Raw genomic sequence first — 25,952 nt, 5'->3', positions numbered from 1 at the left:
ACACTCATCAATACCATCATAAATAATAAATAAGCAAAAACAGGTAAAATAAACCCTCTAAATAAATGTGTTGTCTTGTCTTTCCTCATTGCCCCCCTTTTCCCCTCTGCACGCACACGCACACACACACACACCCCTCTCACTCTCTGACCTAATGGATTGTGCAGTGGCCTGGTATGTGGTTTGCCCATGTTGCCATGGCGACTGGTCAGTGAGCCCCAGCGGCAAAGTGTGATGACGAGCGACGACTCAATTCAGTCCTGCTTCTACACACACACACACACACACACACACACACACACACACAAACACACACAAGGAACCAGCAGGGCACACATACACGCCGCAGGGACCCAATGGGGCACACTCACCAACACACACACACACACACACACAGGCTGGAACTTATCCGACCTCGCTGCCGCTTTGCATCGACCACTCAGAGACGACGCAAAACAGAAATATTACTCCAAAGGGGTGTATTATAGCTACAGGGGCTTCTCTGCTGCTTTATATTACAATATTGACAATCCGAGGGACAACACACTCCTGTTATATGAAGAACATGGATCACCGCCGGCCACACGAGGAATCCCAGCCACATAATTATTTTATTTCTTCACAAATCGTTCCTCAAAATAATACCACAATATTCCAGTCCGGCTCTATAGCCCGTAGTGCCCACGCTGACAACTTAATGATTACCCCCAGGAGGCCTCTGCTGGCCATTGTGCTGTTCTATAATGGATTGGTCACTGGGGTGTACTGCTTTGCGGAGTTCATAGCCAGAAGTCACGGTCAGCAATGTCTTTCTGAAGGAGAAATAATAATAATAAAAAAAGAAATAAACAATAAAGCCCCGCCGCACGTCTTTGTGACACTTTCATTTGCTTTTTATTTGAGTTTGAAAATCAGGCACGAGGTCTCGATCTCGGCGTGAACATATGTGAGCGTGACACGTCTTCACACAAGCTGCTTTAGTCCTAGTTCCACCTGACGTTCAGTAGCAGACAAAAAGACACAGAAAGGAAGCCCTTATAATTTTATATTTGTTTCACTTTGACAGTTAGATATATTTATTTATTTATTTATTTATTAACTATAGATCTAGGTCTGGCATGGCATGGTATGTCATAGACTAAAATATGTAATATATGAGCACAATCATTTCAGCTGAATCCAATATAAGTTATTGTCTTTATTCAGTAAAAAGAGATTTTTTACTATTTTCAAATAGTGTTTTTTTATTATTTATTCTTTATTTTCGTATTTATGCATTTATTTAAACCTTTAATGTAGTCCACAAGCACTGTCTAAATATTGCACTTTACTACATCAAATAGATTTAAAATGCCTATAATATCATTTATTGTTCTCATTCTAGGGTATAGATGTGTTTTAAATATATATATATATATATATATATATATATATATATATATATGTAGCATAGTAACATAGTTATATGTACTTAATTCCATACTAAGTAAGGCTGTATTTCAAGTATTGTAATATTTAAACTACTTAAATACTGATTTAAAACAGTGTAAATTGAACATAACGTAAAATTAAATCAGTGATTGGCCACTCTATCTTGCCCAAGGATCTTTTTACTTTGCAGTTTTTATAAAAAACACTTTTTAACAATCAAAATTCCTAAAATCAACTATTTGTATATATATTCAGTTTAAACATTGTTACAAACTGTGATAGTTTGGGGATATATAACTTAATTATGATTTCCTGGGTTCACTGACCTGCACAAACATCACAAGGAAAAAAAATCAAGAGATGTGTAAAATATGGCCCTTAATAACATTCTGTTTTGAGCAGCATGACTGTCTACAGCTCTGTTTATGCTTCAGTAGCTTCCTCTTAGTCATCATGTATGGGGAGGCTGTTACATGAACCAGCTTCAGCACCGGACAGCGACCAAGAGACCACTAGATAATGCACTAGAATTTTACACAATGCCTGTTAAATGTTTGTAGACATTTTTTAAGCTAAACAAAGATCCTTTGGTCTACAAGAGTATAAACAACAGCAGGGTGTGTGCAAGTATGCAGACATTACATATAACAATTTTTTAAAGACAGGACAAACAGCAGACAAACCTAATATTAAGCTTACTGACAGTCATATCACATTGTGAAATGCAATGTGTGTAAATATACAATTTGATGGTTTATTATATGTTAAGACAGATTAAGAATGATTAGATGTGCAAGAAAGTTTTACATTATGTTAACATCATTATACACAATCAAACAACAATATTATGACCATAAAATTATGCTAGTTACTACAATCATTGTCCATCTTATCAGCTCCATTGAGCATATAGGAGCACTTTGTACCTTGAAATTTACAGACTGTAGTCAGACTTCATCTGTCTACATTTAAAGCTTATCCAATTTGGCAACAGTCGCTATGAAATAACCTTTCACTTGATTTACATTACCAGCATTTGGCCTACACTACTCTCCCAAGAGATTTATAGCTCTGGAAAAAAATAACCACTTAAAAATTATGAGATTCTTTGATTTTACCAAATTAAAAACCTCTGGAATATAATCAAGAGGAAGATGGATGATCCGAAGCCATCAAACCAAACTGAACTGCTTGTATTTTTCCACCATGAGTAGCATGGTGGAAGAAATGTTGTCTGTAGTTTACAGAAACATATACCTATGAATAGCAAAATCAGAGAAACTGATTTAGAAACTGAAGTGGTCTAGTTTTTTTCCAGAGCTGTATCTTCAACCTTAAGTCCAACTTAACCAACAAAAAGCACTGGCAAAAAGTCTCTATAGCACAAGAAATCAAGGTGTTTCCAAACGCTCATCATGACCAACCTTGCACTTAACTAACGCTCAGGTAATTTCACTGTACAGCTCCAGAAACTCCTCACATGAGCATCCGAAGTGGCATAGCACACTCTCCGCAGGCAGACAGGTCATGGGCTGTCCCGTCATGGCTGCCATCAATCAAACGTGCCGACACCTTCCTCAGCAAACAACACAGTGGCCCTGAAATCTGCTGACAAACAGGCTGCTGTTCTGTACCTCCAGTCTGCAGCGCATCTGCCTTACAAATGAGGCAGTGGGCGGCCCAGAGTTGGTGTTAGGAGGGTTCCTCTGCTGGGTGGTTGGTGCGGGGGGCGGAGTATGTTTTAACACAGGCAGATCTAACCCCACGAAAGTACAGCTTCACGCTGCCAACATGACCCCGTGTCCTCTCTCTCTTTCTTTTTCTCAGTCTCTTCTTATTTCTGCCTGTCTGTTTACTAATCTTTGCTGTTTTTACGCATCTTTTTATGGATCTCACTCTAATTCTCAAATCTTTATGTATTCAAACATATTTAAAGCAGCAATATGCAATAATTGAGCTCCCCTATAGTTTGGAAGTGTAATTAACTTAAACTTCAGAATTGGGTCATGGGTTCCTATGCGAATTTATTTTTCTTGGATTGGGATTTGAGACCATTTTAATTCTACAATCCAAAAACAGACAATTTTGTCAGAATATTTTCAGCTGCCAAATAATTAGTTAAAACAAATATCTTTTTTTCTGAGAGAGTGTGAATCTATTTAATTGTATTCTTCCATAGTTTTACACCGATTTAGGACCATCTAATCCCTCAGATTTTGAATTACTCAAACATTTAAAGCTGCCACCTATTTCAAAGCATAAGTCTGCATTAGCACACACACGATAAATTTACTGAGGCCAGGCAATCAACCATTAAATAAGATAACATATATAGCTCATACAGAATAAATATTATAATAAACTAACATAATAGTGTAGCACATGCTGGTTAGCAAACAGTACGGGTTTAGCTTAGCTATACATTTAATCTGTTATTCAATCCAAAATACATTAAAAGAAAAAATTATTTTACTAAGGCATCTTAACTGATACACCATCTAATCGTAAGCAGATTTCAGAAAATTCTGTTTTGCAATGTAAAAAGCTTCACTTGTGCTCAACATCCTCATCATACACTAATAATGTGACTAAAACACTGTTAAATCACAGTTTTACTGTGTTTAATAAAAAACAGTATTTTACTGTTGTAATTTGCCAGTATTTTCACAGTACTGTTTTCTCTTAGACTTGTAATCTATGATTATGACTAATGTTCCAGCATCTTCACGTCTGCTCACTGCACCACTCTTAGTCATGGAAGGAGGAGGAGGAGGAGAAGGGTACATGTCAGAGCTGATTAGCTTTCGCATGTCTTAAGTGTGTCCTTCATCACCAAGCACAATGACACATTCTCCAAAGCCTTCCAGGGCCGCCACGTCTGTCTATCAGTTTGTCTATTTTGGTATTCCGTATCAGCTGCAGCCTCCAAAAGCAATGAGAGAAAAAAAAACACAAAAAAAGCAAAAGCCCTGGTCGTAATTTATCTCTCCACCTCTCCTTCCCTCTCTCCGGCTGCCATTAGAGAGCTGGCTGGAGAGCACCTGCACTCGCGGACCTGCCGGGGGAGAAGGAAGATGGATTGGCAGCAGAAGGAAGTGGGTCTTCGCTGGGCCATCGCCGAGCCATCACCAGGCACTCCTTCAGCCCTCATTTCAGCAGTCCTGCAGCTAGACTCAACACCCCCAGCCCTATCCCACCCCACCCTAGACAGGGGAGGGCCCAAGAGGAAGAGACTGATGTGCCATCAAGCACAGAGTACAACCACTAACCTAACCCAGATCACACTGTCACATGATTCAATTCCACAGGCACTCGCGCCCCGTCTCCAGCCGTAACCTGAAATAGACTAAAAGAGGCTAAAAATAAGAAACATTAATAATTCCTTTTTACCCCCTCTCAACCTGGGCTGCCTGAAAAAATGTCACAGAGGCGACTCACAACAGGCCAGGTCTTTCTGGACAGTTGCACAATAAAAAGCATACTGCTGCTGTTACAACAAAAAAGAAGGTTCTATTTGTCCATTTGAACCAATTTCAAAAGTCCAGAATTCCCTAAAATAAAAGTTTCTTGCATCAAAATTGATTAAAACAGCAGTCTGTATTTTTTTTCTTTTAAACTATAAGCAGAAATATAGCTTTTGCAGGTAACCTACACATCTGTTCTGCTGCTAATAGTGCTGATGCAATTGCTACTGCGAACATGGTGATCCAAGAATGGCAAACTCATCTGCTAAAGTGGGAGAACTGCAAAGTTTAAAAAGAGGAGACTACACCACAATGCACATCTTTAAAGGAGAACTCTGGTGTAAAATAGACTTTTGGAGTAGTGAAACGTGATAAAAGTACTTACCTTTGATGAATAGCACATCTCCGTTCTCCCACATAAATAACTTAAAAAGTGCAAAAGAAGCTTATTTAAAACCACTGTTTACATCCTATAATGCTAGCTTCAGCTCCCAGCGCCACCATCACTGAATTGAAAAAAGTGAGCCTGGATAACAGTGGAAAAAGCGATTTAACAAACTGTTAAAGTTTCTGGACCTCGGAACGCTGTGGGAGCATGAAGGTGTGCTATTCATCAAAGGTAAGGACTTTTTATCATGTTGTACTACAAATGAGAACTACAGAGTTCTCCTTTAAGGTACTTTTCTGTAACCACACACTCTCACCAAATCCCTAAAACTCACTCACAGACGGTCACTTTAAAGTTTCAAAAAAGTAAAATTTTTCAGCTTTAAAAGTTTCAGCCCACCCACAAGTACCAGACCTCCATTAGTAAGCACCGCAATGCATGTGTTTCTCTCTCACTCTACCTGAAGTTATACAAGTTTTAAAGCCCCCCAAAAAAGGACTTTGAGGTTCAGATACTTTGTTTACTTGTTTTTGTGTGGTATTATTTGTTTTCTAGAGCATATGCTTGTGATATTACCATATTTTTCCTAAAAGCAACCACCAACTGCATGCACAGCACCGTGCATTCTTGGATTTGGAAAGGAGATATATATATATATTATATATATATTATGTATATTATATATATATATAAAATAAGGTTAATATATATATATATATATATATATATATATATATATATATATATATTAATTTTAGATAAGGCCTAGGGCAATGTTTTGTCACTTTGTGACTTCCTGAATTTAATCACTACATGTGTAAAGAACTATACTTTTTTTGCATGAGGTTGAAATGGTAGTTTGAAAGATTTGCACTGCCTAAATTATCTTGAAAATAGTGCTTGGGCCCACAGATTGCTGCTTCCAGCTATATATAATAATATATTACATTATTAAAGCATAAAATTTGCATAAGATAATGGCGTAATAAGGCATAATAATAAGTTATAATAAGATAACAAGCTGGCAGCGTATTTTCAAATGGGCAACACTGAGGTCATGTCCATACAATGCATGTACAATAAGGTGATAACATAATTAACATGACAGGCCTAATGTTGGGTTTAATATTGACAGTCAAATCCTGAAGGGAATGTAGATGGACAGTAATTGTCTTAATAGCTTGTCAAGGATTTTGAAAAGATTACGTAAACCAAGTGTTTAACTATTCTGTTATGTGAGGAAATATAACCATTGTTTTTTTCTTTCTTTTCCTGAAATGTAAGTACAGACTCAGCAGTTGGAAGTGCAACGCGCCACTGGATGAGATGTTCTACCTTCGATGAAAAGAAAGCATTTTCAGAGTTTAGATAAAAGTTCTTTTGTTCTATACACATTTCACGGCCGTGTAACACTAAATGACCCTGTTAGCTTTAGGCAATTAACAGCAGAAAGTGTGTTGTCGTTGCCTTTATCGTAAGACATGTTTTGTACGGATGTCATTTCCTCACAGAGCAAACAAAAGCTCTTTTCTTCAGAGCCTGAAAAACACACTGCAGAGAAAATGTGATAAAAAGCATTGCATTCAGGTGTGAAAAACAAACGGTTCCAGTGCCCACGCACACACACACACACACACACACACACACACACACACACACACACACACACACCTACACCCCCAAACACACACACCTACACTCACAAACACACATGCATTAGAAAGTGCGCACACACACTCAGAAGGAAGTTTGAATTATTCTGACTTTGCAAGGCAGGCCGAGGAAGAGCAGGTGGATTTGTGATTCCAGTAGGCATCTGAAGGCCCTGCGGATGCTACACACACACACACACACTCATATACACTAACGCATACACACAACTGTGAGGCAAGCTATTCTCATTTCCACTGAGCAAGGTCGAGCCTTACGCATCTGTGAGTGTGAAAAATGTGTCTGCGTGCTAACAGCGAGCGGCTAACAGCTAACAGTACATTTACTTATGGCTTCAACAGGCAAGAAATACGGCCACCTCATCCTTACTCATTCAGCCGGCTTCATAAAGCACTGCCATGCAAGGCCTTCCGTGATGGTAATGACTTATGTACATGTGTGTGTTTATGTGTGTAAGTACGTGTGTGTGTGTGTGAGTGCGTGTACGCACGTGCAATGCAACTTTGCTTACATAGGGCAAGACACAAGTGCTTTAATTTCAATTAAATACAGCTTTTGTTTTGCTATTGTCTCCATGTTGTCAATACACTCATTCCATTATGTTAAATTAAGCTTTTTGTGAAAAAATTAAGAACATTTCTGTGGAATTGCCAAAATGTAAAATCATATGGTGTCACACCAGAGGAAATGGTCTGAAGTTTAGCTCAACTGAATATTCTTCTGTTTTTGAAATTGCTTTTCATTCTTTACACACACAGAAAGGTATGGTACTTTAAGAAACAAACATCCCAATTTGTTAAACCAAGCTTTCTGTGGGATACATCTATAAAAGGTTTTCAGTGACAAATATACAATGCAATATAAGCTTTTAGAAAAACATATATAACAAGTGCTTCAACATAAGTGCCCTAATTTATTTATATTTATTATTTTCATGCAGTTGTGTGCAAAGCACTAGCGTTCCTGGGTAAAATACATAGAATGACAAGTAAAAAAAGGTTTTTATGAAACTGCATTCAAAGAAGTTACCTTACATATTTATACCCGACATATTCATCAATATTTGTGCTTTTTTTTTTTTCACACTTTTCACAATTTCTATTGGTACAGGCATCACAAAATTTTGACATACAATATAATGGACAACTGCCAGATTCATATTAAATCAAAAGCATACACACACAGTGCCCACTCATGACCCCACACACACACACACACACACACACACAAACACACACAGATCCATGCTGTTAGTCCTAGATGCTCATGACGGGCTGCCATGTATACATGTTGATGTTATCGCCTCTTTCCTCGCGCGCTACGGCAGTGCGGCTCGGCAGAGGACGCTGATAAGCTGAGAGCTATGGAAACAGACAGCTGTCAGAACATCTTCATCTCCTCAACCCAACTGCCAACACCCTCATACACGCTCCCACACACTCCTCCTCCTCCTCCTCATCCTCATCCTGAGCCTGCAGGGCTCTTTCCTCAAATACACACCCTCGCTTCAGCAAACAACTGCCCAATAGTGACAACACACACAGACACTCATTCTTACAATATTTACTAAATGACAGAAAAACACTTGACAATTGTGCGTTATTTGTATTAATCTAAAAAAACATCTAGTCTATCAAACGTGATCATGTATTTAAGCAGCACTTTGGTGGGGCTGCACAAGGCCTCCCCCAAAATGTGCAATCATACAAAACTTGAGTAATATTTGTATAAAATCTTTTAGTATTACTCTACTATAAATTAGTCAACATACTTCTTTAACGTCAGATGCCTAATGTATATTTTAATTATATTATATATTATTATATTATATAATTATATTCCCAAAATTGATGGGAGTGTAGGATAAAAAAAAATACTAAATCTGGCATAAAGCTGCTTTAAGTGTCAATCCAAGTGTGTAGGTGAGGGGAATTTGTCTTTTTTTTTTTTATACCTGGGGGTTTGACGTTCTAGAATAAAGTTCTGGCTAAGTTGTAGGTTGTATTCAGGGGTGCTCTTCTGCCCTCACTTCAGGACTTCAAACCAAGAAGCGAGCAGACCCCAAACATCTTCTAGTTATAATGGAAATGTGGTATAATCGCAATAATACACTCAAGGTTTGTGCTATAACATGTAATATTGGCACTGCTGTGCTGATCTACGGATCTACGGACATTAAAGCACTTCCTCTTAATTGCTTAATTTTATAATTTGTTTTGTTTATTATGTTGATATGTGCCCACTTGTCTACTAAATGTATATTGTTACATCCTACATCTATCTGCTCAATTTATAGAGAGAGAGCTAACACCTGGCAAAATCAAATTCCTTATGTAGGTAAGAACTCTAGGCCAATCCAAAACTGATTGCGAGATGCTATAAAATTTATTTTAGTCTGATGTACATTACTACCTAAGTAACATACATAAGTAAATAATGATCCACAACATGCATATATTTAAAACCTGTTAACATTAGAACATTTATCACAAAAGCAAACTTTTAAAGCTTTTATGCATAAAATGTCTACAAATCAGTAAAAAAAATAACTTTTGTGCACACTAACACAAACACTTGCCTAAATTCCAGCTCACATATATTAATAGTTGATGTAAATTAAACAGAATGATTCAAAGTGAATAAATACAAGCTTGTCTGTGCTGACTAATCGCCCACTGTGTTACAAAGCTGTTAAAGAGTTAATGGCGAAAAACGCAGGTGTAAATAACTCGCAAGCCCCCTCCTGTGGAATCCTAGTTTACATGAATTGGGTTGTAGCCTTTGGCAAAACTGCATATTAAGCAGGATTTAGCAAACAAACAACTGGCACGTCTACTTACCATCAGCACGCGGCAGCAGCAGCAGCAGCAGCAGCGGGGTTTCAGTGCTGAAAGATTTAGACGGCCTGGCCGGGGCTCGCTGCAACTCGTCCAGTTTTTACAGGGAATGGAGAGTGAAGATAGAGTGGAACACGCTCAAACACACTCACACACACATACACACACTATCTCTGCCTATAAAGCCACAGTTTTTTCATTTTTTTCTCATGGGAAAACAAATATGTGTATCCAGTATGGCTGATTCAATTGTACTGTATCACATATGGTATATGGCAAGACTGTCCATGTAGGCATATACAGCAGGTTTCTAGGTTAGTGTGTTTGAGTGTGTGTATACTTTCTCTTTGTTGTCAGACACACAGGGAGTAGTGCTTACTTCTGACTCTCCAAAGTGTGTGCGTGTGTGTGTGTGTGTGTGTGTGTGTGTCTTGGCATTAGAGCTGTGTATTGGCAAGAATCTAGTAATACGATATGTTTTACAATACAGGGGTCATGAATATATTGCAAAATAATGCAAAACTGTAAGCAAGACAACATTTACTGTGAATTCTAGGAAAACTGGCATAATATAAACAAATAAACCATCTGATGCATATAATAAGAATGAAAGGAAAGTATACATTTTTATTTTTTGAGCAATCAGAACTATGACTGCATCGATTATACATCACTGACATCGTCAATTATAAAAAACAACTTACAAAAAAAACGTATGTGTTTTCATACATAAAGTGCACCTGATTATAAGGCGCATTATGTGACACTAGTAAAGAACAGGGTGTCGCCATGTTTTCCTTAAGCAGGGCTGGCCACATAAAGCTAAACTAAGTTAAGTAAACAAAACTGTAATTCTTAAAAAAAAATACAACTACATATATATAAAATGTATTTGTACTGATGTCAAATGGAGCTGGACAAGATATCGATATTCAAACATATCTTGACCAATATGCAACAATATTCCCATTGAGGATATCATCATTGATAAAGGAACACTAACACAACTGTGTATTTCATTACATGGTGTGTAAAAAAAATCAAGTTAAACTGAATGATGTTCAGTAACAAAAGAGTGATACAAATCACTGGACTATGCATGAAAGAGTATTTGAATAGGAGTTTTTTTACAATCTGCCACTACCATGATATTGTTATGAACAATAGAGCAAGATAATATAAGTGAATGATTTTGTACACCCAGAGCTGTGGCTTTTATACTGTTCATATCAATATTGGATTTATATCATAATGACTGAAATTAGGAAATATATTATGAGATTCATTTTGGTCACACTGTCCAAACTAATCCTACTATCCTACTATATCTTATTATAATCCTACTATCAATTAAGTATGTATTATACATATCCCTGTTAATCTAAGAAATAAGTAGATATTTACATTTTAAATGAAGACGTATTTGAGTAATCTAGGAAAAACTGACCTGAGCAGCTAAGAAGTCAAGCTTCTGTAAAACATGCACTGGAACAAAAGCCTCGACAGGAAGCAGAGATAGGGAAGCTTGACAAAGAATAATCGTTGACTAATCGACTAAATCGACAAACTAACAAAATAAAATAGTCAATAGTTGCAACTAGAACAGACTGGATCCCAAGACCGACTACAACACTGCTATCTAGCAGTCTAGTTTTAAACACAACACAAACTAAACCGCTGTCAGCCACCAATCTTTACATAAAAGATGTTAACACTTACAATCTACACTTTTTGTATTTTTAAGAATTGATACAGTATTGCAAAACATAATATCGTAAAACTTCTTTATATCAATGTATCATCATACACCCCTACTTATAATACAGTCACCACTGCTGAAAATAAAACTTTAATGTCATTGTCCGGCACCTCTCGTTCCTAATTAGTCTCATCATATCCAAATCTTAAATCTTTCAATGGCCAGCTGCTTTAAAAGTCCCTCTCCCCTTAAACACACACGGCCTCCTGCTTCCAAGTCGTTCATCTCTAGATCCCCCCTAATCCTAGTAGCTGGTCAACTCTGACTGATGCCTGAGAGGTTGGCATGCGGGCGTAATTAGTGTCTCAACCACCGACGGGCACTGCCAGCTTAAACATCATCAACTCAGAGGAGAATCCTGCTTCTGCTTCTCCTTCTTCTGTTTTTTCAATACTCCGCTTCACACACTCATCGCCTCCCACCAACACATCCCCTTGGCATTCTCTCAAAGAATAACTTTCTTTTCATTATTCAGATGCCCTTTAAGGAAAAAAAAAGCCCCTCAAGCCTCGAGCTTGGCAAATTTTAAGGGATAAAAGAAACAAGTTGTTTTTCAAGGGACCGCCGGCGTCGTTCAAAGTCGCCGCCACCGTCGTATTTGCATCTTTAATGCGGAGCGTGCGCCTCTTGGCGCGACTTGAGTCTCCTCGCAGCTGTTTTATAGCGCCTGTGCGTCATTCGCCGCAAGCTCACTGATGTCCCCGTCCAAGATTTACGCTTTTTTGTGATGTGGCCCGCGTACAAGCTTAAAAATTAAGGTGCAACAAATGGGTTCTTTGTATTGTCTGCGATGCTATAGAAAAGTGGTCCTCAAACTGAAATTCGTGTACCACTGGTGGTACAACAAACATTCCAAAGTGTTACAGAAAATCACCTGAGGAAATCTGCTGCATCGCACTTAGTAGTTTTCTTACCTTTAGATGTGTTTGTGTTTAGAGCATGTGTGCAAACCCACTCTTCAATCTCACTCTTCATGCTCATTACTACTGTACTAATAGATTTTGAATATTTTATTTGCTATTAACATAAGCTTTAAAGGCCCTACAGTAAAACTATGTGGAACTCCAAAAAATGTAAAAGATTTAGCATTAGGGTTCAAGGGGATGCCATGCAGACACTGTAGTTCATTACACTGTCTCACACTTATGTTATTTCCATCAGTCACAAGTAGGCACAGTTTACTGCATTGGCCAGAAACAAGGTCAACATTAGCCCCAGTTTGTGATACTATGTTTTTCTGATGTTTTGTTCTGGTTATGGCTGGTATGAAATCTAAAACTATAATGAGAACCACAATCATAAAATTACTTTTAGTTCCATGAAGAAGCATGTGTAAATGAGATACGTGGGTGTGAAGAACTGTTGAACCTCTACACATATATCACAATATATTATCCCAGAAATGAAAAGCTATATTCTTGTCATTTTTATGATATTATTGCCATATTAGGTTGCTATATTGATAATGTAGTAGAATAGCAATGCTTTTTCACCCATTTTATTAAAGGAATCAACTTTTAATTTGTTAAATTAAGAGAGGTACTGTATGCTTTTTGCCAATTCATACTGACAGTCAGTTCATTCTAGCCTTGATCAACACCTTTACAAGTCTACTTTGTACACTCTGCATGTATAACTTGAAAGAGCCCACTAGTAACACAATGGCCAATCATTTTAGTGGTAGTATGCAAAGCATCCCAAGGTGATACAGCAGAGGACCTCTAAAAAATAGCTGCATTCACAAAAATATTTCTGAATGAATTCTTTAATCGCTTTCATCTGTATTTTTTATAACTTTAGACTTGTTTGTTTAGTGCTTAACCTGTTAGATCCTTTATGTAATGTATAATCTGGGATCAGCTAAATTTATTAAGGTCATGTACATATATCATACAATACGTTGATATGGTACTTATGAAGAGACACCTATTCACATGTCATACATATGAGGTTTCCCAAGCTTCATGCAAGCAAAAATGGTTCCTCTATGAAATCAGTGAAGGCTGGTGTGAAGAAGTGTCATACATTTCTTTAGACGTTATCAGCAATTGAATCTCAGTACAGGGTAAAAAAATCCCAGAAGAACTCAGTGTTCCAAAGGACGGTACGTCTGCTAAACCCAGTGCTGGTGTTTATTTGTGCTTGTACAGTCACCTCGGTGCAAATGGGCAACAATGACTCTCCAGCCTATTTTCTATTTTTTTCCTTTTGTAAATGGGGCAATTTGTGGAAAAAAAATGAAAGAACAAATGAATTGACATTTGCTGTGGACCCCCTTCCCACCCCCCAAAAGCTTCGGCACTGAAAGCATCTGATCAATGGCTGCCGTAACCCCTGGGAGAGGCAACATGAAACTGCTTTAAGCCTGATCTTAAAAGGCTGGGCTTATCGATTGATTTCTCTTGCTGTTTCTTGGCTTTCTAAAAACACTCCTGCCTTGGCTTTGACTGGCATGGTGGCCCCTCCTGAAGTGAGGGAGGCCACGGGCCGGCGGAGGTACTCACCCCTGGCAGCGTCTTCTGTTCGTGGAGGGCGTTCTGGGCTTTGATGGCCGACTCGCGGGCGCAGTAGGTGAGGAAGGCGCAGCCTGCGGGATAAAGAAAAACAGGAACGTTGAGATGTTGAGCGGTCAATCAGAGCCGGCTTTGTTTAGACACTCAATAGCGGCGCAGGACGTGGCCATTATTGTGACAGTATGCCACCCAATAATCACAGTCAACAGGGCAAATGAATAATCCATGAGGAGGGTAAGAGGACCAACAGCACGTTCTAAACAAAACTGTGTCCCAATTCCAAAAGAGGGTGTAGGCTGACAAAATCCCCACGTCCTCCTGAAGGATTTCACTTGTTTACATTAATCTAAGGGATCAAAAAATTCAAATTTGTACAATTTTCAGCTTACACTAAATGTAATCAATCAGCCAGGACATGTTTGACATTTAAAGTTCTGACATATAATTACACATATAATATATACACTATAAAATAATTCCACTTGTGCTTGCCAGTACTTGATGTTATTTCAGGATAATTATGATATTTAACCATATTTTGACTAAATTTATATTTTCAAATAAAATAAATCTTCAGAAAGTAAGAGGACAAACAGGTGATCTATAGTTTTTTGGATTGCTCAGATATAAAGATCATAATAGTGCATTGCTAATTGCCCGCCTCAGCAGGCTTGAACCAGATTAGCTGCAATGATACAATTTTCTGGAGCTGGATTATGTGTTGATAGTTGATGAGAGGTCAGTGCCACTGGACACATATAGTATTCTTCACTGTGTTTAATGATATGAATAATATGTCTTTACTTTACTTTGCTTTGATCCTCAGTTACAAAGCTCTAAATAGTGGCATGTAGCTGAAGTTCAATGAGGATTTTATATCACAATACATTTTGCTATCAAATTATTGTCCAGCCCTACATAAACAATTTTATTAAGAACCATTTTTAACTACCCTTCTAAGTACAAATCGTCACTGTTCAATGAAAAACAAGTATCTTGATATTTGTTGATTTTTAGTTTACTACATATCTTGAACAAACACACTGTCCCTTATATTGTGTCATAATTCCATAATGAATGGCCCAATATTCATTCTCCACATTATGAATTTATGAACTCTTTTTCCTTTGACTATTAAAAACTAAAACTAAATTCATTATCTTGGAGATATTTACAGCCAAATGTCATGGTTTTAGTGCACACAGTTTTATACAGATCAAACAGTGTGCAGTGAGATATGGGCAAAGTGCCTAGTTGGAACCTAATGAAACAAGCAAACTCAAATTTTAAAGCACAAGATTCTTAGAGTATCTTAAGCTGTAAGCTTTGGGCTAGAACAGTTAGAATGTGCAAGGAAAGTGGGGAATTTTGTGAATACTGAAGTATCATTCTATTAATGGTAGATTAGAAGAGGATGGTGTGGAACTCGTCTGATCATTATTGGTTGGTTTTAGGGTGTGTGTAAAGAACATGCTAATATTTACACACTACAGACCTATAGACTACCCCATCGCGGCATTATGAACATCATATGTAACAAACTTTAACTGCAACGGATATTTTTAATTTATAAAAAATAAACGATTTTGTTGCATTTTCTCCACCATTTCTGCCTAACTTGTACCAGACTCTGAGGTCTGAAGATTTTGTGACTTCATATTAATAGCAATGAACTACCAACATTAAAAGGAGCACCTACAGTATAGTGCCAGCCCAGGTACCCCTTTCTAGAAGCTAATGTAACCCATGCACACTGACAATTGATCATTTTTCAATTCTATTTCTTCTGAAATATATCAAGAGTTTACACTGCTTCTATAAGAATAACTGACTCTACTGACCGGGAAAGGCTTTCTAGGAGATTTTGGAGTACTGCTGTTAGTGCTGGACGATATGGCCAAAATTCATATCACGATATATTCCTTAATTTCGGTCGATACGATATAATTTCGATATCGATATAAATACTTAGAAGGCCACAGAAAACTGCGAAGAATCCCTGCAATGGAAATATGTACCTACTACTGTCTGAAATTTTAATTTAAGTCTTTGAAACCTCCTTTCACGAAAACATTATAATACTTAAGAAATAAAAAATAGTCAAGATAAATCAATGCTCAATTTTATTTGCATATAGCAAAATAAAAACATGACATCCCTGTCAAACATAAGCCTATATAACTATTACCAATAAAAATAACTTTAAATTAGGATAGAAGCAGAGCTTCTTATTCTTTTGTAAACAAATTTAACAGATCAAAACAAAAGTGTTTCAACTAGGATAAAGAATAAAAGAAGCCTTTATATACATAAAAGCAACAAGATTTTCCAGTCAAATAAACAAACCTATAGGCTTTATCAACTATAAATAACTTAGTTACAATATAAGCTACAAAAGTGCTTCAGCCAAAATACAACTCTTTATAAACATAAAAGGAACATGATATCCCCGTCAAATAAACAAACCTAAAAGATTCATAAACTTTAAATAACTTAAATAACTTACAACATACGCTATAAAAGTGATTCAGCCAGTATAAGGAAAATATTGTATGTAGTGGAACTGATTGAGGTGGTGGAACAGATTAGATGTTTTAACGTTACCGCTGCTAACCTGCTCCACTCTCCGGCACAATTTGCAGCAAACTGAAGTTTAGCAGACCTTTGGGAGTTGAACCAAATCCTCACCACTGAATTAGACCTCCCTCCTTCAATTGATCACTTGTGGAAGCGGCAGGGGCATTCATTTTGCATCAAAAATGTCCCGTGCTGGGAGCCAAGAGGACCCGCGGCTGACCGAGAGGACCCGCGACTGACCGCTGACCGAGCGGACCCGTGGGCGGACCGAGCGGACCCGAGGCTAGGCTAGGCTAGGCTCGGCTTGGTTCCGCTCCGTTCCACTCCAGCGCGGAGCATTTCAGATGCGAACCGAGCCTACCTTAGCCTTGGATCCGCTCGTCCCGGCTCCGTTTGGCTCCAGCGCGAGGCATTTTAGATGCGTAGCGGACCCGAGCCTAGCCTAGCCTAGCCAAATCTAGCCTAGCCTAGCCTAGCCTATCTGGCTACGTGCCTATGTGATTACATCATCACGCACAGAGATAGTCCAGCTACGGAGGCTGATTGTGTTCAGGTGTGCGGCGAGCTGACGCCAGTAAAACACCTGTCCGTGACAGATTCTGTAAATAATACATATCGATATACCACAAAAATGATATCACCGTTATTGAAACATTTCTTATCGCGATAAATACCGATATCGAATTATTGTCCAGGCCTAACTGCTGTGAAATCTGATTGCAGTCAGCAACAAGACCACTAGAGTGGTCACTCGTCATAAAAATACTGTATGGAGCACAGTAATTTCAGAGAGCACAGTTCCACCACTCCACAGCTCAATGATGGGGGGCTTTATACCCCTCTAACCTACACCTGTCATTAGATATGGTGCCAATAGGTTTATGTTCATCTGCTCTAGAGAGTCCAATTTTATTGGCAATGTTTCTTGACAAGAACTAAAAGCAGTACGTGTGCAGAAATAGGCAAAAAAGTAAAAGTAGCTGAATATGTACATAAATTAAATATTTTCCAAACCATTGCCTCATCTCTCACAGCTCATCTCTCAGTAACTGCCATAAATTATTCTGAAACTGCTATAAAGCAAATATGTCAGGTGTATAGTTATGACAGGTCCTTTCAGGGGTTAACTGCCTGCTCAGAATCCGCCATATCTCAGCGTTGTAAAATCAAGTCGGCACAAAGCAAGCACGTCCCTTACAATGACAGGGCCAGCACCGCTCAGAGAAATCCCTGTAGACTGGCTAAATACAGACAGTCTATTTCCTAGCATGGGGGAGCCTGTCCAATCCGGTCCTCACCGAATGTGTGTGTGCGTGTATATATAGCTATATGTGTGTGTGTGTGTGTGTGTGTGTGCGTGTCTTAGCTGCAGCCCCAGCTCCATAGATCAGCCTGCCGTCACTGTCCAAACCACCCACTCCCAGCCGTGCGGGATAAACCCTGAGCGCTACTGACACAGAGAAGGTGCAGAAGGAAAAGCCCAGGGGGGGCAGAAAGGAACAGCCACTAGGGAGAGGACAGGAGAAAAAGAGCCCTAGAGCCCCGGGGGCTTCCAGAACACAATGTGAACCATATACACATCCTCCCACTACACTGTAAAAGGCATGGCAGCAGGGATGTCAGGAAAAACTGGGGAAAAAAAAAGAAAACTATATCACACCAGTCCCTTGTAATTGAACTTTGAATTAGCAGTTAGAAATACATGTTCCAAATACATGAATTAAAATAAAACATCTCTACATTTAAAATGACTGTACATTTACACTATTTCTCTATATAAATACAGATATATGTACAAACACAAATACACCAGTTTTACAGTTTAGGACCTGGTAATATATTGTGAAAAAAACTATGTACAAGGGTACAATCATTTGTCTAACAAAGGGTCCACAATATATTGCGATACTATACACAACGTAATAGCGCTGCAACGATTAGTCAATATGATTGACAATTTGCCACGCAAAATATCATGTCAAAAAGGATTATCGACCTTTTCTTACATTTTGAAAATACCAAGATATGAGTTTTTAATCATATCGTCCAAACCTACATCACAGATATGCCTGCATTCAGACACTGCCAAATGAGGGGCACTCACTAAAGCTAAGTGAAACAAGGCGCTAGAGCACAGGGCACTGCTAATGCGCTCTTGCTCCATGACAGTGACAGTAAACACACAACAGTCGTGTATACCCACACCAGTGCCAGCCGCAGCTCTGCCAGGGTTAAGCTTCCTCACTGGCAGATATCACCACACAGTGGGGATCACACTTTTACAGGTGTGAAAGCCACTGCTATAAAATGGATCCTGTCTCCTCTGCTCTCGTCTCTGTTTATTTCTTGGCATGTAAATGCACGCTCTGGAGAGAGGAAGGTTTTTAAGTATCTGCCATGGATTTGTTCATGTGACCCGTTCACTTATTTATTGAGTCACCAATCCATTCACTTAGCAGCGGGTGCTAATTCGACACCCTCACAAAAATAAGTGCTAGCATGAATGCTAACCGGCCATGTGGAAAGTAATGTGGGCTAATATTTAGCCTGTGGGAGCTGCCTGGGTGCACAGAATGCATAAACATACTTCTTTATACTGTCTGAACACAGTTAGCTGCTCTTTTAGTTCGTTATCTTTTAGTGTTTCTCTACAGGGACAAGATAAGCAGTGTGCATGCATTTACACAGGAGTGTCAGCAATGGGTGCAACATAAAGTAGCTGAATGCATTTATCAGCAAGGGTATTTCTATGCTCTTTGATGCATAGCAAGCTGAGTAAAGAAAATGCATGGTAGTGAAGAAGTCAATCAATATGACATATTGCAATTGCTACAAAATGCTAAAAGTTTGTAACAGCAATCAAATGCCAATTTAAGCCATCTGTGATTATTGATATGATTCTGATAGCAAATAAAAAAGGAGTTGCCCACTTGCTGTAGCACAATTATTTCTAGTCACTCTAAAACAGTGCTTTTTGGTTGATTTTTTTGGCATGACAAATCAAATGGCCCCTTCCTATCAAAGTAGCTGGATGTTCAACACATTAAAAAGTAAAAACAAAAAAAAAAAAACAGTAACCTGACAGTAGTCCAAAATCCAACTTGCAAGACTACACTTAAATCAGATTGAGCTCTTTTTTGTCCACTCACAATGTAGAGATCTGCAAGCGGTACTGTCTCTCTACATCTTGGTCTCCTGATAGAGACTGGAAGGAACTCAGGGTCATGACCTTTTTCCCACAAGCTAAAATAGGCCACGTCGAAGCAGGGTTGGCTCGCTCCAAAGACTGTCCTGACATAATGATTTCCGATTGTAAACAAACAAGGCAGTGGACTGTGTTCTCTTTGCCCATTACAACAACAACAACATCTTACTGAGCCAGCACTGCTTCCGAACACATCAAAGCTTTGTTATGTCTAGAAACCTGCAGCCAAGGCACGCTTTTCCTGACCCCTCGGCTGGAAGGGAGAAACGTGTATCTTTGTATCTTGCAATTACGGTACTTCTAAATTGGATGCATTTGCAGAGGCGGAAAACATGGGGCATCTAGACTAAATTAATTGCTGCAATAATATTAGCAAAAAGAAAGAAGGAAAGGGGGGAAAAACACGGGCAGAGAAAGAAATACAATCTCAATTTAAAAGTGTTTCTCTGCGCTTTAATGTATGGTGTAATACGAATTTGCAGCCCACAGGCACGGGCTCTAACAACTTCATAATTGGAATCCAAACACGTACAAATTACCGCCACGCTGTTGCATACCAAGTGCAGAATTTTTTTTTTTTTGGCTGCATGATGAAACTGTTCGAAACTCGGCATAAAGGGAACGCAACTGGACCGTGCTGAAACAGCAGCGAGTGGCGGAATAGAAAAGGGACGACGTGAGGAAATTATCTGGTGCGGCGTCTGATAGCAATCTAGAAGAGAAATCACCTCCCTCCACTTTTGGCGCTTATGCAATGTGAACAGCGTTGCAGCGCTCTGAATGCTGCCATTTCTAATGAGCAATCGTGTGTACTGAGGGTTTTTTTTATGTACTCAGGCAAGTCTAAAGGAGTGACTGGGGCTTCATGGGGAGATGGAGAGACATGGTGGTGATTAAGCAGGCTGAATAGCAGCAGCTACTCTGCCTCCTCACCACTGACAGCCTCCATTTGCTGCTTTATTTACTGCGGGGCTACAGGAACTCAGCAACAGCGTTGCCGGTGCTGCTCTTGCTGCTGTCGTTGTTGCAGGAACAGTGATTTTGCTCCTTCACCTTTGGCCCTGCACTGTGAGGTGCCCATTAAGAGTGGAGGTCTTCTGGATAAATCTTCCTCCACGCTCCCATTCTCCTTCTCTTAGCCTAAGCACTTTGCACCTCTACAGCACCGTCTTCCCTGACATCCCTCCTAAAAGGTTCATGGCTTGGACATGCAGTCCTAGAGACAACCATTAGCTGGTGTTGAACCTTTGTTACATTAAGTGGAGGTTCTTTACACTCTAAAAATCTATTTCACATCCACGCACCCATCCAAACAAACCTATAAAAAGTACTTTTCCCTTTTATTCTATTCTCTTCTTTTTTTCCCCCAATTCATTCTTCTCTGGGTTTCAGGGAAAAGTTAATTAGGTGACCAAAATCTGCTCTTCAATGGCCTCACTTCAAAGAAACAAACTGTAATTCCCTTTTAAATTAAATGCATTCCTATTTTATATAGATATCTATAACATATTATACCTAGGCTGTAAATGCATCAACACACTGTAAAATCAACCATTTTTAATTAAAGACTAACTGGTCATCGAGTATTATAAGTGTGAGCTACTTCTCTTCTCTTCTCTAAATGCTCTCTAATCTGAAATGCACTGCCCATAACGAGCTGACCACCAGCAGCAAAGTCACCTGGGTTTGATCCCCTGCAATGCGATCACAGTAATTGTTCCAACAACAATATTGTCGCTGCCCCAGCCTAATTAGCTTGTAATGAGCTCTGTAATATAAGCAGTACTCTAGCGTAACCTGTAAACCTTAATTAAGGAAGGCACCTTTAAGTGTGTCCAACATCGGCGCTTCCTGCGTCGCCAAACGTCAGCAGGACACTCGGCTTCATTATAAACTCAGCCTCTGGTTGCTTCACATCTGCTGGGATTAACTCCTACACAGACCCTGACAATGTTCCACCTGATGCTCAGAATACAGTGATGTGGAATACGGATAGACATCACCAGTTAGCTTTCAAATTATACAATAAATACAGCTCTTTAGGGTCTTTAAATTATTAATGTATAATTGTTTAAATTCTGAAAGCCTATCATTGCATCTTGATGGATGAATAATGCTGGAAAAAAAAACAGAAAATCATTACATAAGATTGCATTACTTTAGGTTCTAAAAGTATAAAAAATAAATAAATAAATAAATAAATAAGCAGAAAAATACATAATACTATATTTAGTTCAGACCCTGCAATATGATTGGCTGAAAGATGTTTTAGAAGTGCCAGTATTGAACAAAATTGGCACTCTGACTGATTTCACCTCATGGAACATCTTTCACATGCATTACTGATTTAAAAAGGTGCAAGACTATAAAGGTAATTTAAGGTTAAATTACTTAAAAAAGTTAAATTCTTTACAACAAAACAACAAAAAATGCTTTACAATATTACATGAGATATTACCCTAGGGCAGGACGATATTGGAAATTGGATTCTGGAGGGTATCATATCATTTAAAATGCTATCTTTATTACTTTATTCCTCAAAACAATCCTGAAACAACATTTATTTATTTTATAACACTCCCACATGGGTCTATTTTATAACCTATGAAACTGATGTTAATTATCAGTGCAGTTATTTAGGATGAAAAATAAAGGGTGGGTCTGTGTGCAGGGTTTAGAAAGTTAAAACACAAACATTACTTTGAGTCATGATCTAAAAAGAGCCATGTTTGCAATAGAATTATGTGAGTAGGAAGGTTGTTTAAAGGTTCAAAAGAACCATCATTTGAAGTGACTGTTACCAACTTACCAACTCATGTTCACTTTTGCATATCTCTAGAATTTTTTTAAAAGAACAGAAACACATTTTTAAAAGAACAATATAACACAGCCTCACAAGCTTTGTTTCTGTTGAACATGCTTTATGTCTTTATTCGTCAGTGCGCAATATTCCCTTGAAAATCCTGCTTGCAAATGAACGTTTGTACTGCGCTAACTGTAGAAGCAGTTAAGCCACATCTAAAGCTACTGCTTACCAGTACATCAAATAATATGTATGTTTCTATATTCTATTCTGCATTGGCCTTCAGATCTTTGTGGTGGATATGAAGGCTATATATAAAGGTCTTTTGATTTTTTTTCTTCTTTTTCTTGAAATTATTACTCATACTCTAAATAAATAACTGGCTTCAAAAAAACAATGCAGAAGCATTTACAATCACATGGTGTGTAGAAAGCAGAGCTAATTGTATTGAAGAATCTGTATATAAATCTGTAGAACGACTGCTCATATTTTGCTCAACTGCAAATTAAACACACTTTTCCTACAATTGCTGCTGCTACACAGACCAAATGTGATTACTGATCACAGACATTTACAGGATTAATAAACAGTAATAAACAGGAATAAACAATAGTGACCTATTTCAGTGACAGAGCAAAAATAAGTCAATGTTACCCACTTGTCCAGCAGGAGAAAAACAATATGCCTTTCCTTTTCATGCCTTTCAATATTTGAAAGTATTGCCATCCAAACGCCTTACCAAAGTTTACAATAGTTCATGCCCTTACCCCTCCATTTACCCCATCCTGTGCACAACCACAAATGCTCGCCTTTACTGATTGGATAGTGTATTGTTAGGTGGCTAGGGCCGAGTTAATTTGTTGGCTAGATACATTCATTTAATTTTATAAATTGAATTGTACTAAACACATTGTACTGAACCTAAATTATACAGAGCACCTTCAGTATTCATCAGTATTTTAAGAACTAATATTTGCAAAAAAATACAAGGCCACTTAAAAATTATGATTTTTTTTTTTATTTTACCAAATTGGTTTACCAAACCTCTGAAGTATAATCAAGAGGAAGATGCATGATCACAAGCCATTAACCCAAACTGAACTGCTTGATTTTTTTGCACCAGGAGTGGCATAAAGCTATCCAAAAACAGTGTGAAAGACTTGGAGGAGAACATGCTAATATGCATAAAAACTGTGATTTAAAAAAACAGGATTATTCCCCCAAATATAGATTTCTGAACTCTTAAAACTTTATGAATATGAACTTAAAGCTCTGCATCTTTTTTTATTTCAGCCATTTCTCATTTTCTGCAAATAAATGCTCAAAATGACAATATTTTTATTTGTAATTTGGGAGAAATGTTGTCCATAGTTTTTATAAAAAAAACAACAATGTTCATTTTCCTCAAACATATACCTATAAATAGCTAAATCTGAGAAACCGATAAAAAGTTGAGAAATGTTTTTACTAATTTAAAAGTTCTACACACTTAAAAATGAATTCTTTGTGAAACCATATTTGTGGAAGAGCATGTGGCAAAAAGGGAGAGCATACAAACGCATCTCTATCAGGCTGTTTCTTACCAGAGACAACAGACGAAAAGTGTTCACTGTCAGCGTCCAAATCACTTACTAGTCAGCACAGGTTCAACAAATAGCTATATTAACTAGTTATTCCTTAATCATGTAATTTTAGATTAATCCCCAGCCCCAAAGCTCTGTGAAGAACCTGAGTCATGAGTGTGCCCGCAGTGACCGAGAGGACGGAATGAGATTTTGAAAACATGTCAAGTAAAAAATAAATATGGAAGAAGAGTTATTTTTATTGTGGCTCCAGTCTGACCAATTTAGAAGCCTGAAGTTTGGGTCATTTTTAGGAAACCTCGAGTGACCAGATCTCGAACAGGTGACATTTCCTAATGTTCTGACAGCACAGCCCAGACACGGAGGACAAAGGTGGACAAAGAAACAGTCACTAAGGACAACATGTCTCCCTGTTTTCCCATTGCTATCCCTATTCCTTCCTCTCACTTTTTCTTCCCCCTTCTTTTCCTGTTTCTTTCTCCCTTCCTCTCTATTTGACCCAGCTTTGTCTCCCTTTTGCTCTCTTTCTCCTCCCCTCCACCTCTCCCTCACTCTCTCTATTTCTCCTCTCTTTATTACTCTCTCACACTTTCTCTTCTCTCATTTCCATTTTTCTTTCCCTTCAACTCTCTAATTTCCTTTCTCTTACCCTTTCTCTATCTCCCTTCTTTTACTCCATCTCTCACTCTCCTTCAATTTCCCTTTATCCCAGCTTTCTATTTTCCCAGCTCTATCTCCTCTGTCTTCTTGCCCTTTCTTATTCCCCCTGTTACTCTCTCTTTTCACCCTCTTTCTCTTCCTCCACTTTCTTTAGCTCTGTTTTCTACCTTCTTTCTCTGCCTTTCTTTCTCTTTCTCACCTAACCCTTCTTCTCCCTCTCCACCTATCTCACTTTTTGCCCCTCTGTTACTCCCTCTCACATTTCCCCTCCACCTCTTTCTCCCGACATCTCCTTTCCCAGCTTGCTCTCCATCTGTTGCTCCTCCTGCTTCCCTCTCTCTCTCTCTCTCTCTCTCTCTCTCTCTCATTTCACCTTTTATTTTTTCCATCTCTCCGTCTCACTTTCTCGTATTCGACAGCTATCTCTCTCTCTGTTGCTCTTCTTTCTTTTCTCCCCTCTATCTTTCTTTTTGTTGCCCCTCTTCCTTTATTTCCCCTCTTTTCCTCAATCTCGCTTTTTTCTCTCTATTTGTTTCTCTATTTGCCTGTTGATTTCTCTCCTCCCCTCTCTCCCTCTCCACATGTCCCTGTCCCTCTCCATCTCTTATTTAAACATCTTAATTGTGATTCAATTTAATTAACTGTTGACATAGCAATGCCGTACAATGTTAATGATAATAGTTACATTGGTAATGAAGAAGAGGAAGAACAATATACAATAAAACATCAATATTCAATATTTGCATATATGTACTGTAGTCTACCACTGTCCCTCTCTCTCTCTCTCTCTCTCTCTCTCTTGTATACTCTACTCCCACTCCCATGCTCACGATCTCTTCCTCTTTTCACGCTCTTTCTCTTTCCCCCCTCCGCTTCCAGAGTCTTTGGGGGGCGCGGCTGGCAGCACAGTGGTGATGTCATGCCAGCAGTGCAGCGATGGAAGCTTAACCTATTTTCGGAAATACCACAGATTTCTATTTATAGCCCTGCTGAGCAGCGTTCCTTTCAAACACATCCCTGACGGGTGACACAAAGAACACTAATAATATTTCTCTGCATTT

The 25,952-nt window shown here is 38.5% G+C and overlaps 1 protein-coding gene across 13 annotated transcripts in view; it reads right to left on the bottom strand.

The window, feature by feature from the left end:
• The window catches only part of celf5a (cugbp, Elav-like family member 5a), a 308,854-nt gene that overhangs the window by 265,606 nt on the left and 17,296 nt on the right, over nucleotides 1-25,952 (bottom strand). For all 13 annotated transcript variants that reach the window (XM_049465288.1, XM_049465285.1, XM_049465287.1 and 10 more), the window contains one exon: nucleotides 14,055-14,137. In XM_049465288.1, the coding sequence (XP_049321245.1) occupies nucleotides 14,055-14,137 (83 nt within the window). The remainder of the gene's footprint in view (nucleotides 1-14,054; nucleotides 14,138-25,952) is intronic.

The sequence above is a fragment of the Astyanax mexicanus genome, chromosome 16, assembly GCF_023375975.1.
Source record: "Astyanax mexicanus isolate ESR-SI-001 chromosome 16, AstMex3_surface, whole genome shotgun sequence".
Classification (NCBI taxonomy): domain Eukaryota; kingdom Metazoa; phylum Chordata; class Actinopteri; order Characiformes; family Acestrorhamphidae; genus Astyanax; species Astyanax mexicanus.
Note: the sequence above shows the minus strand (reverse complement) of the source record. Positions and strands in the feature narration are given on the sequence as shown.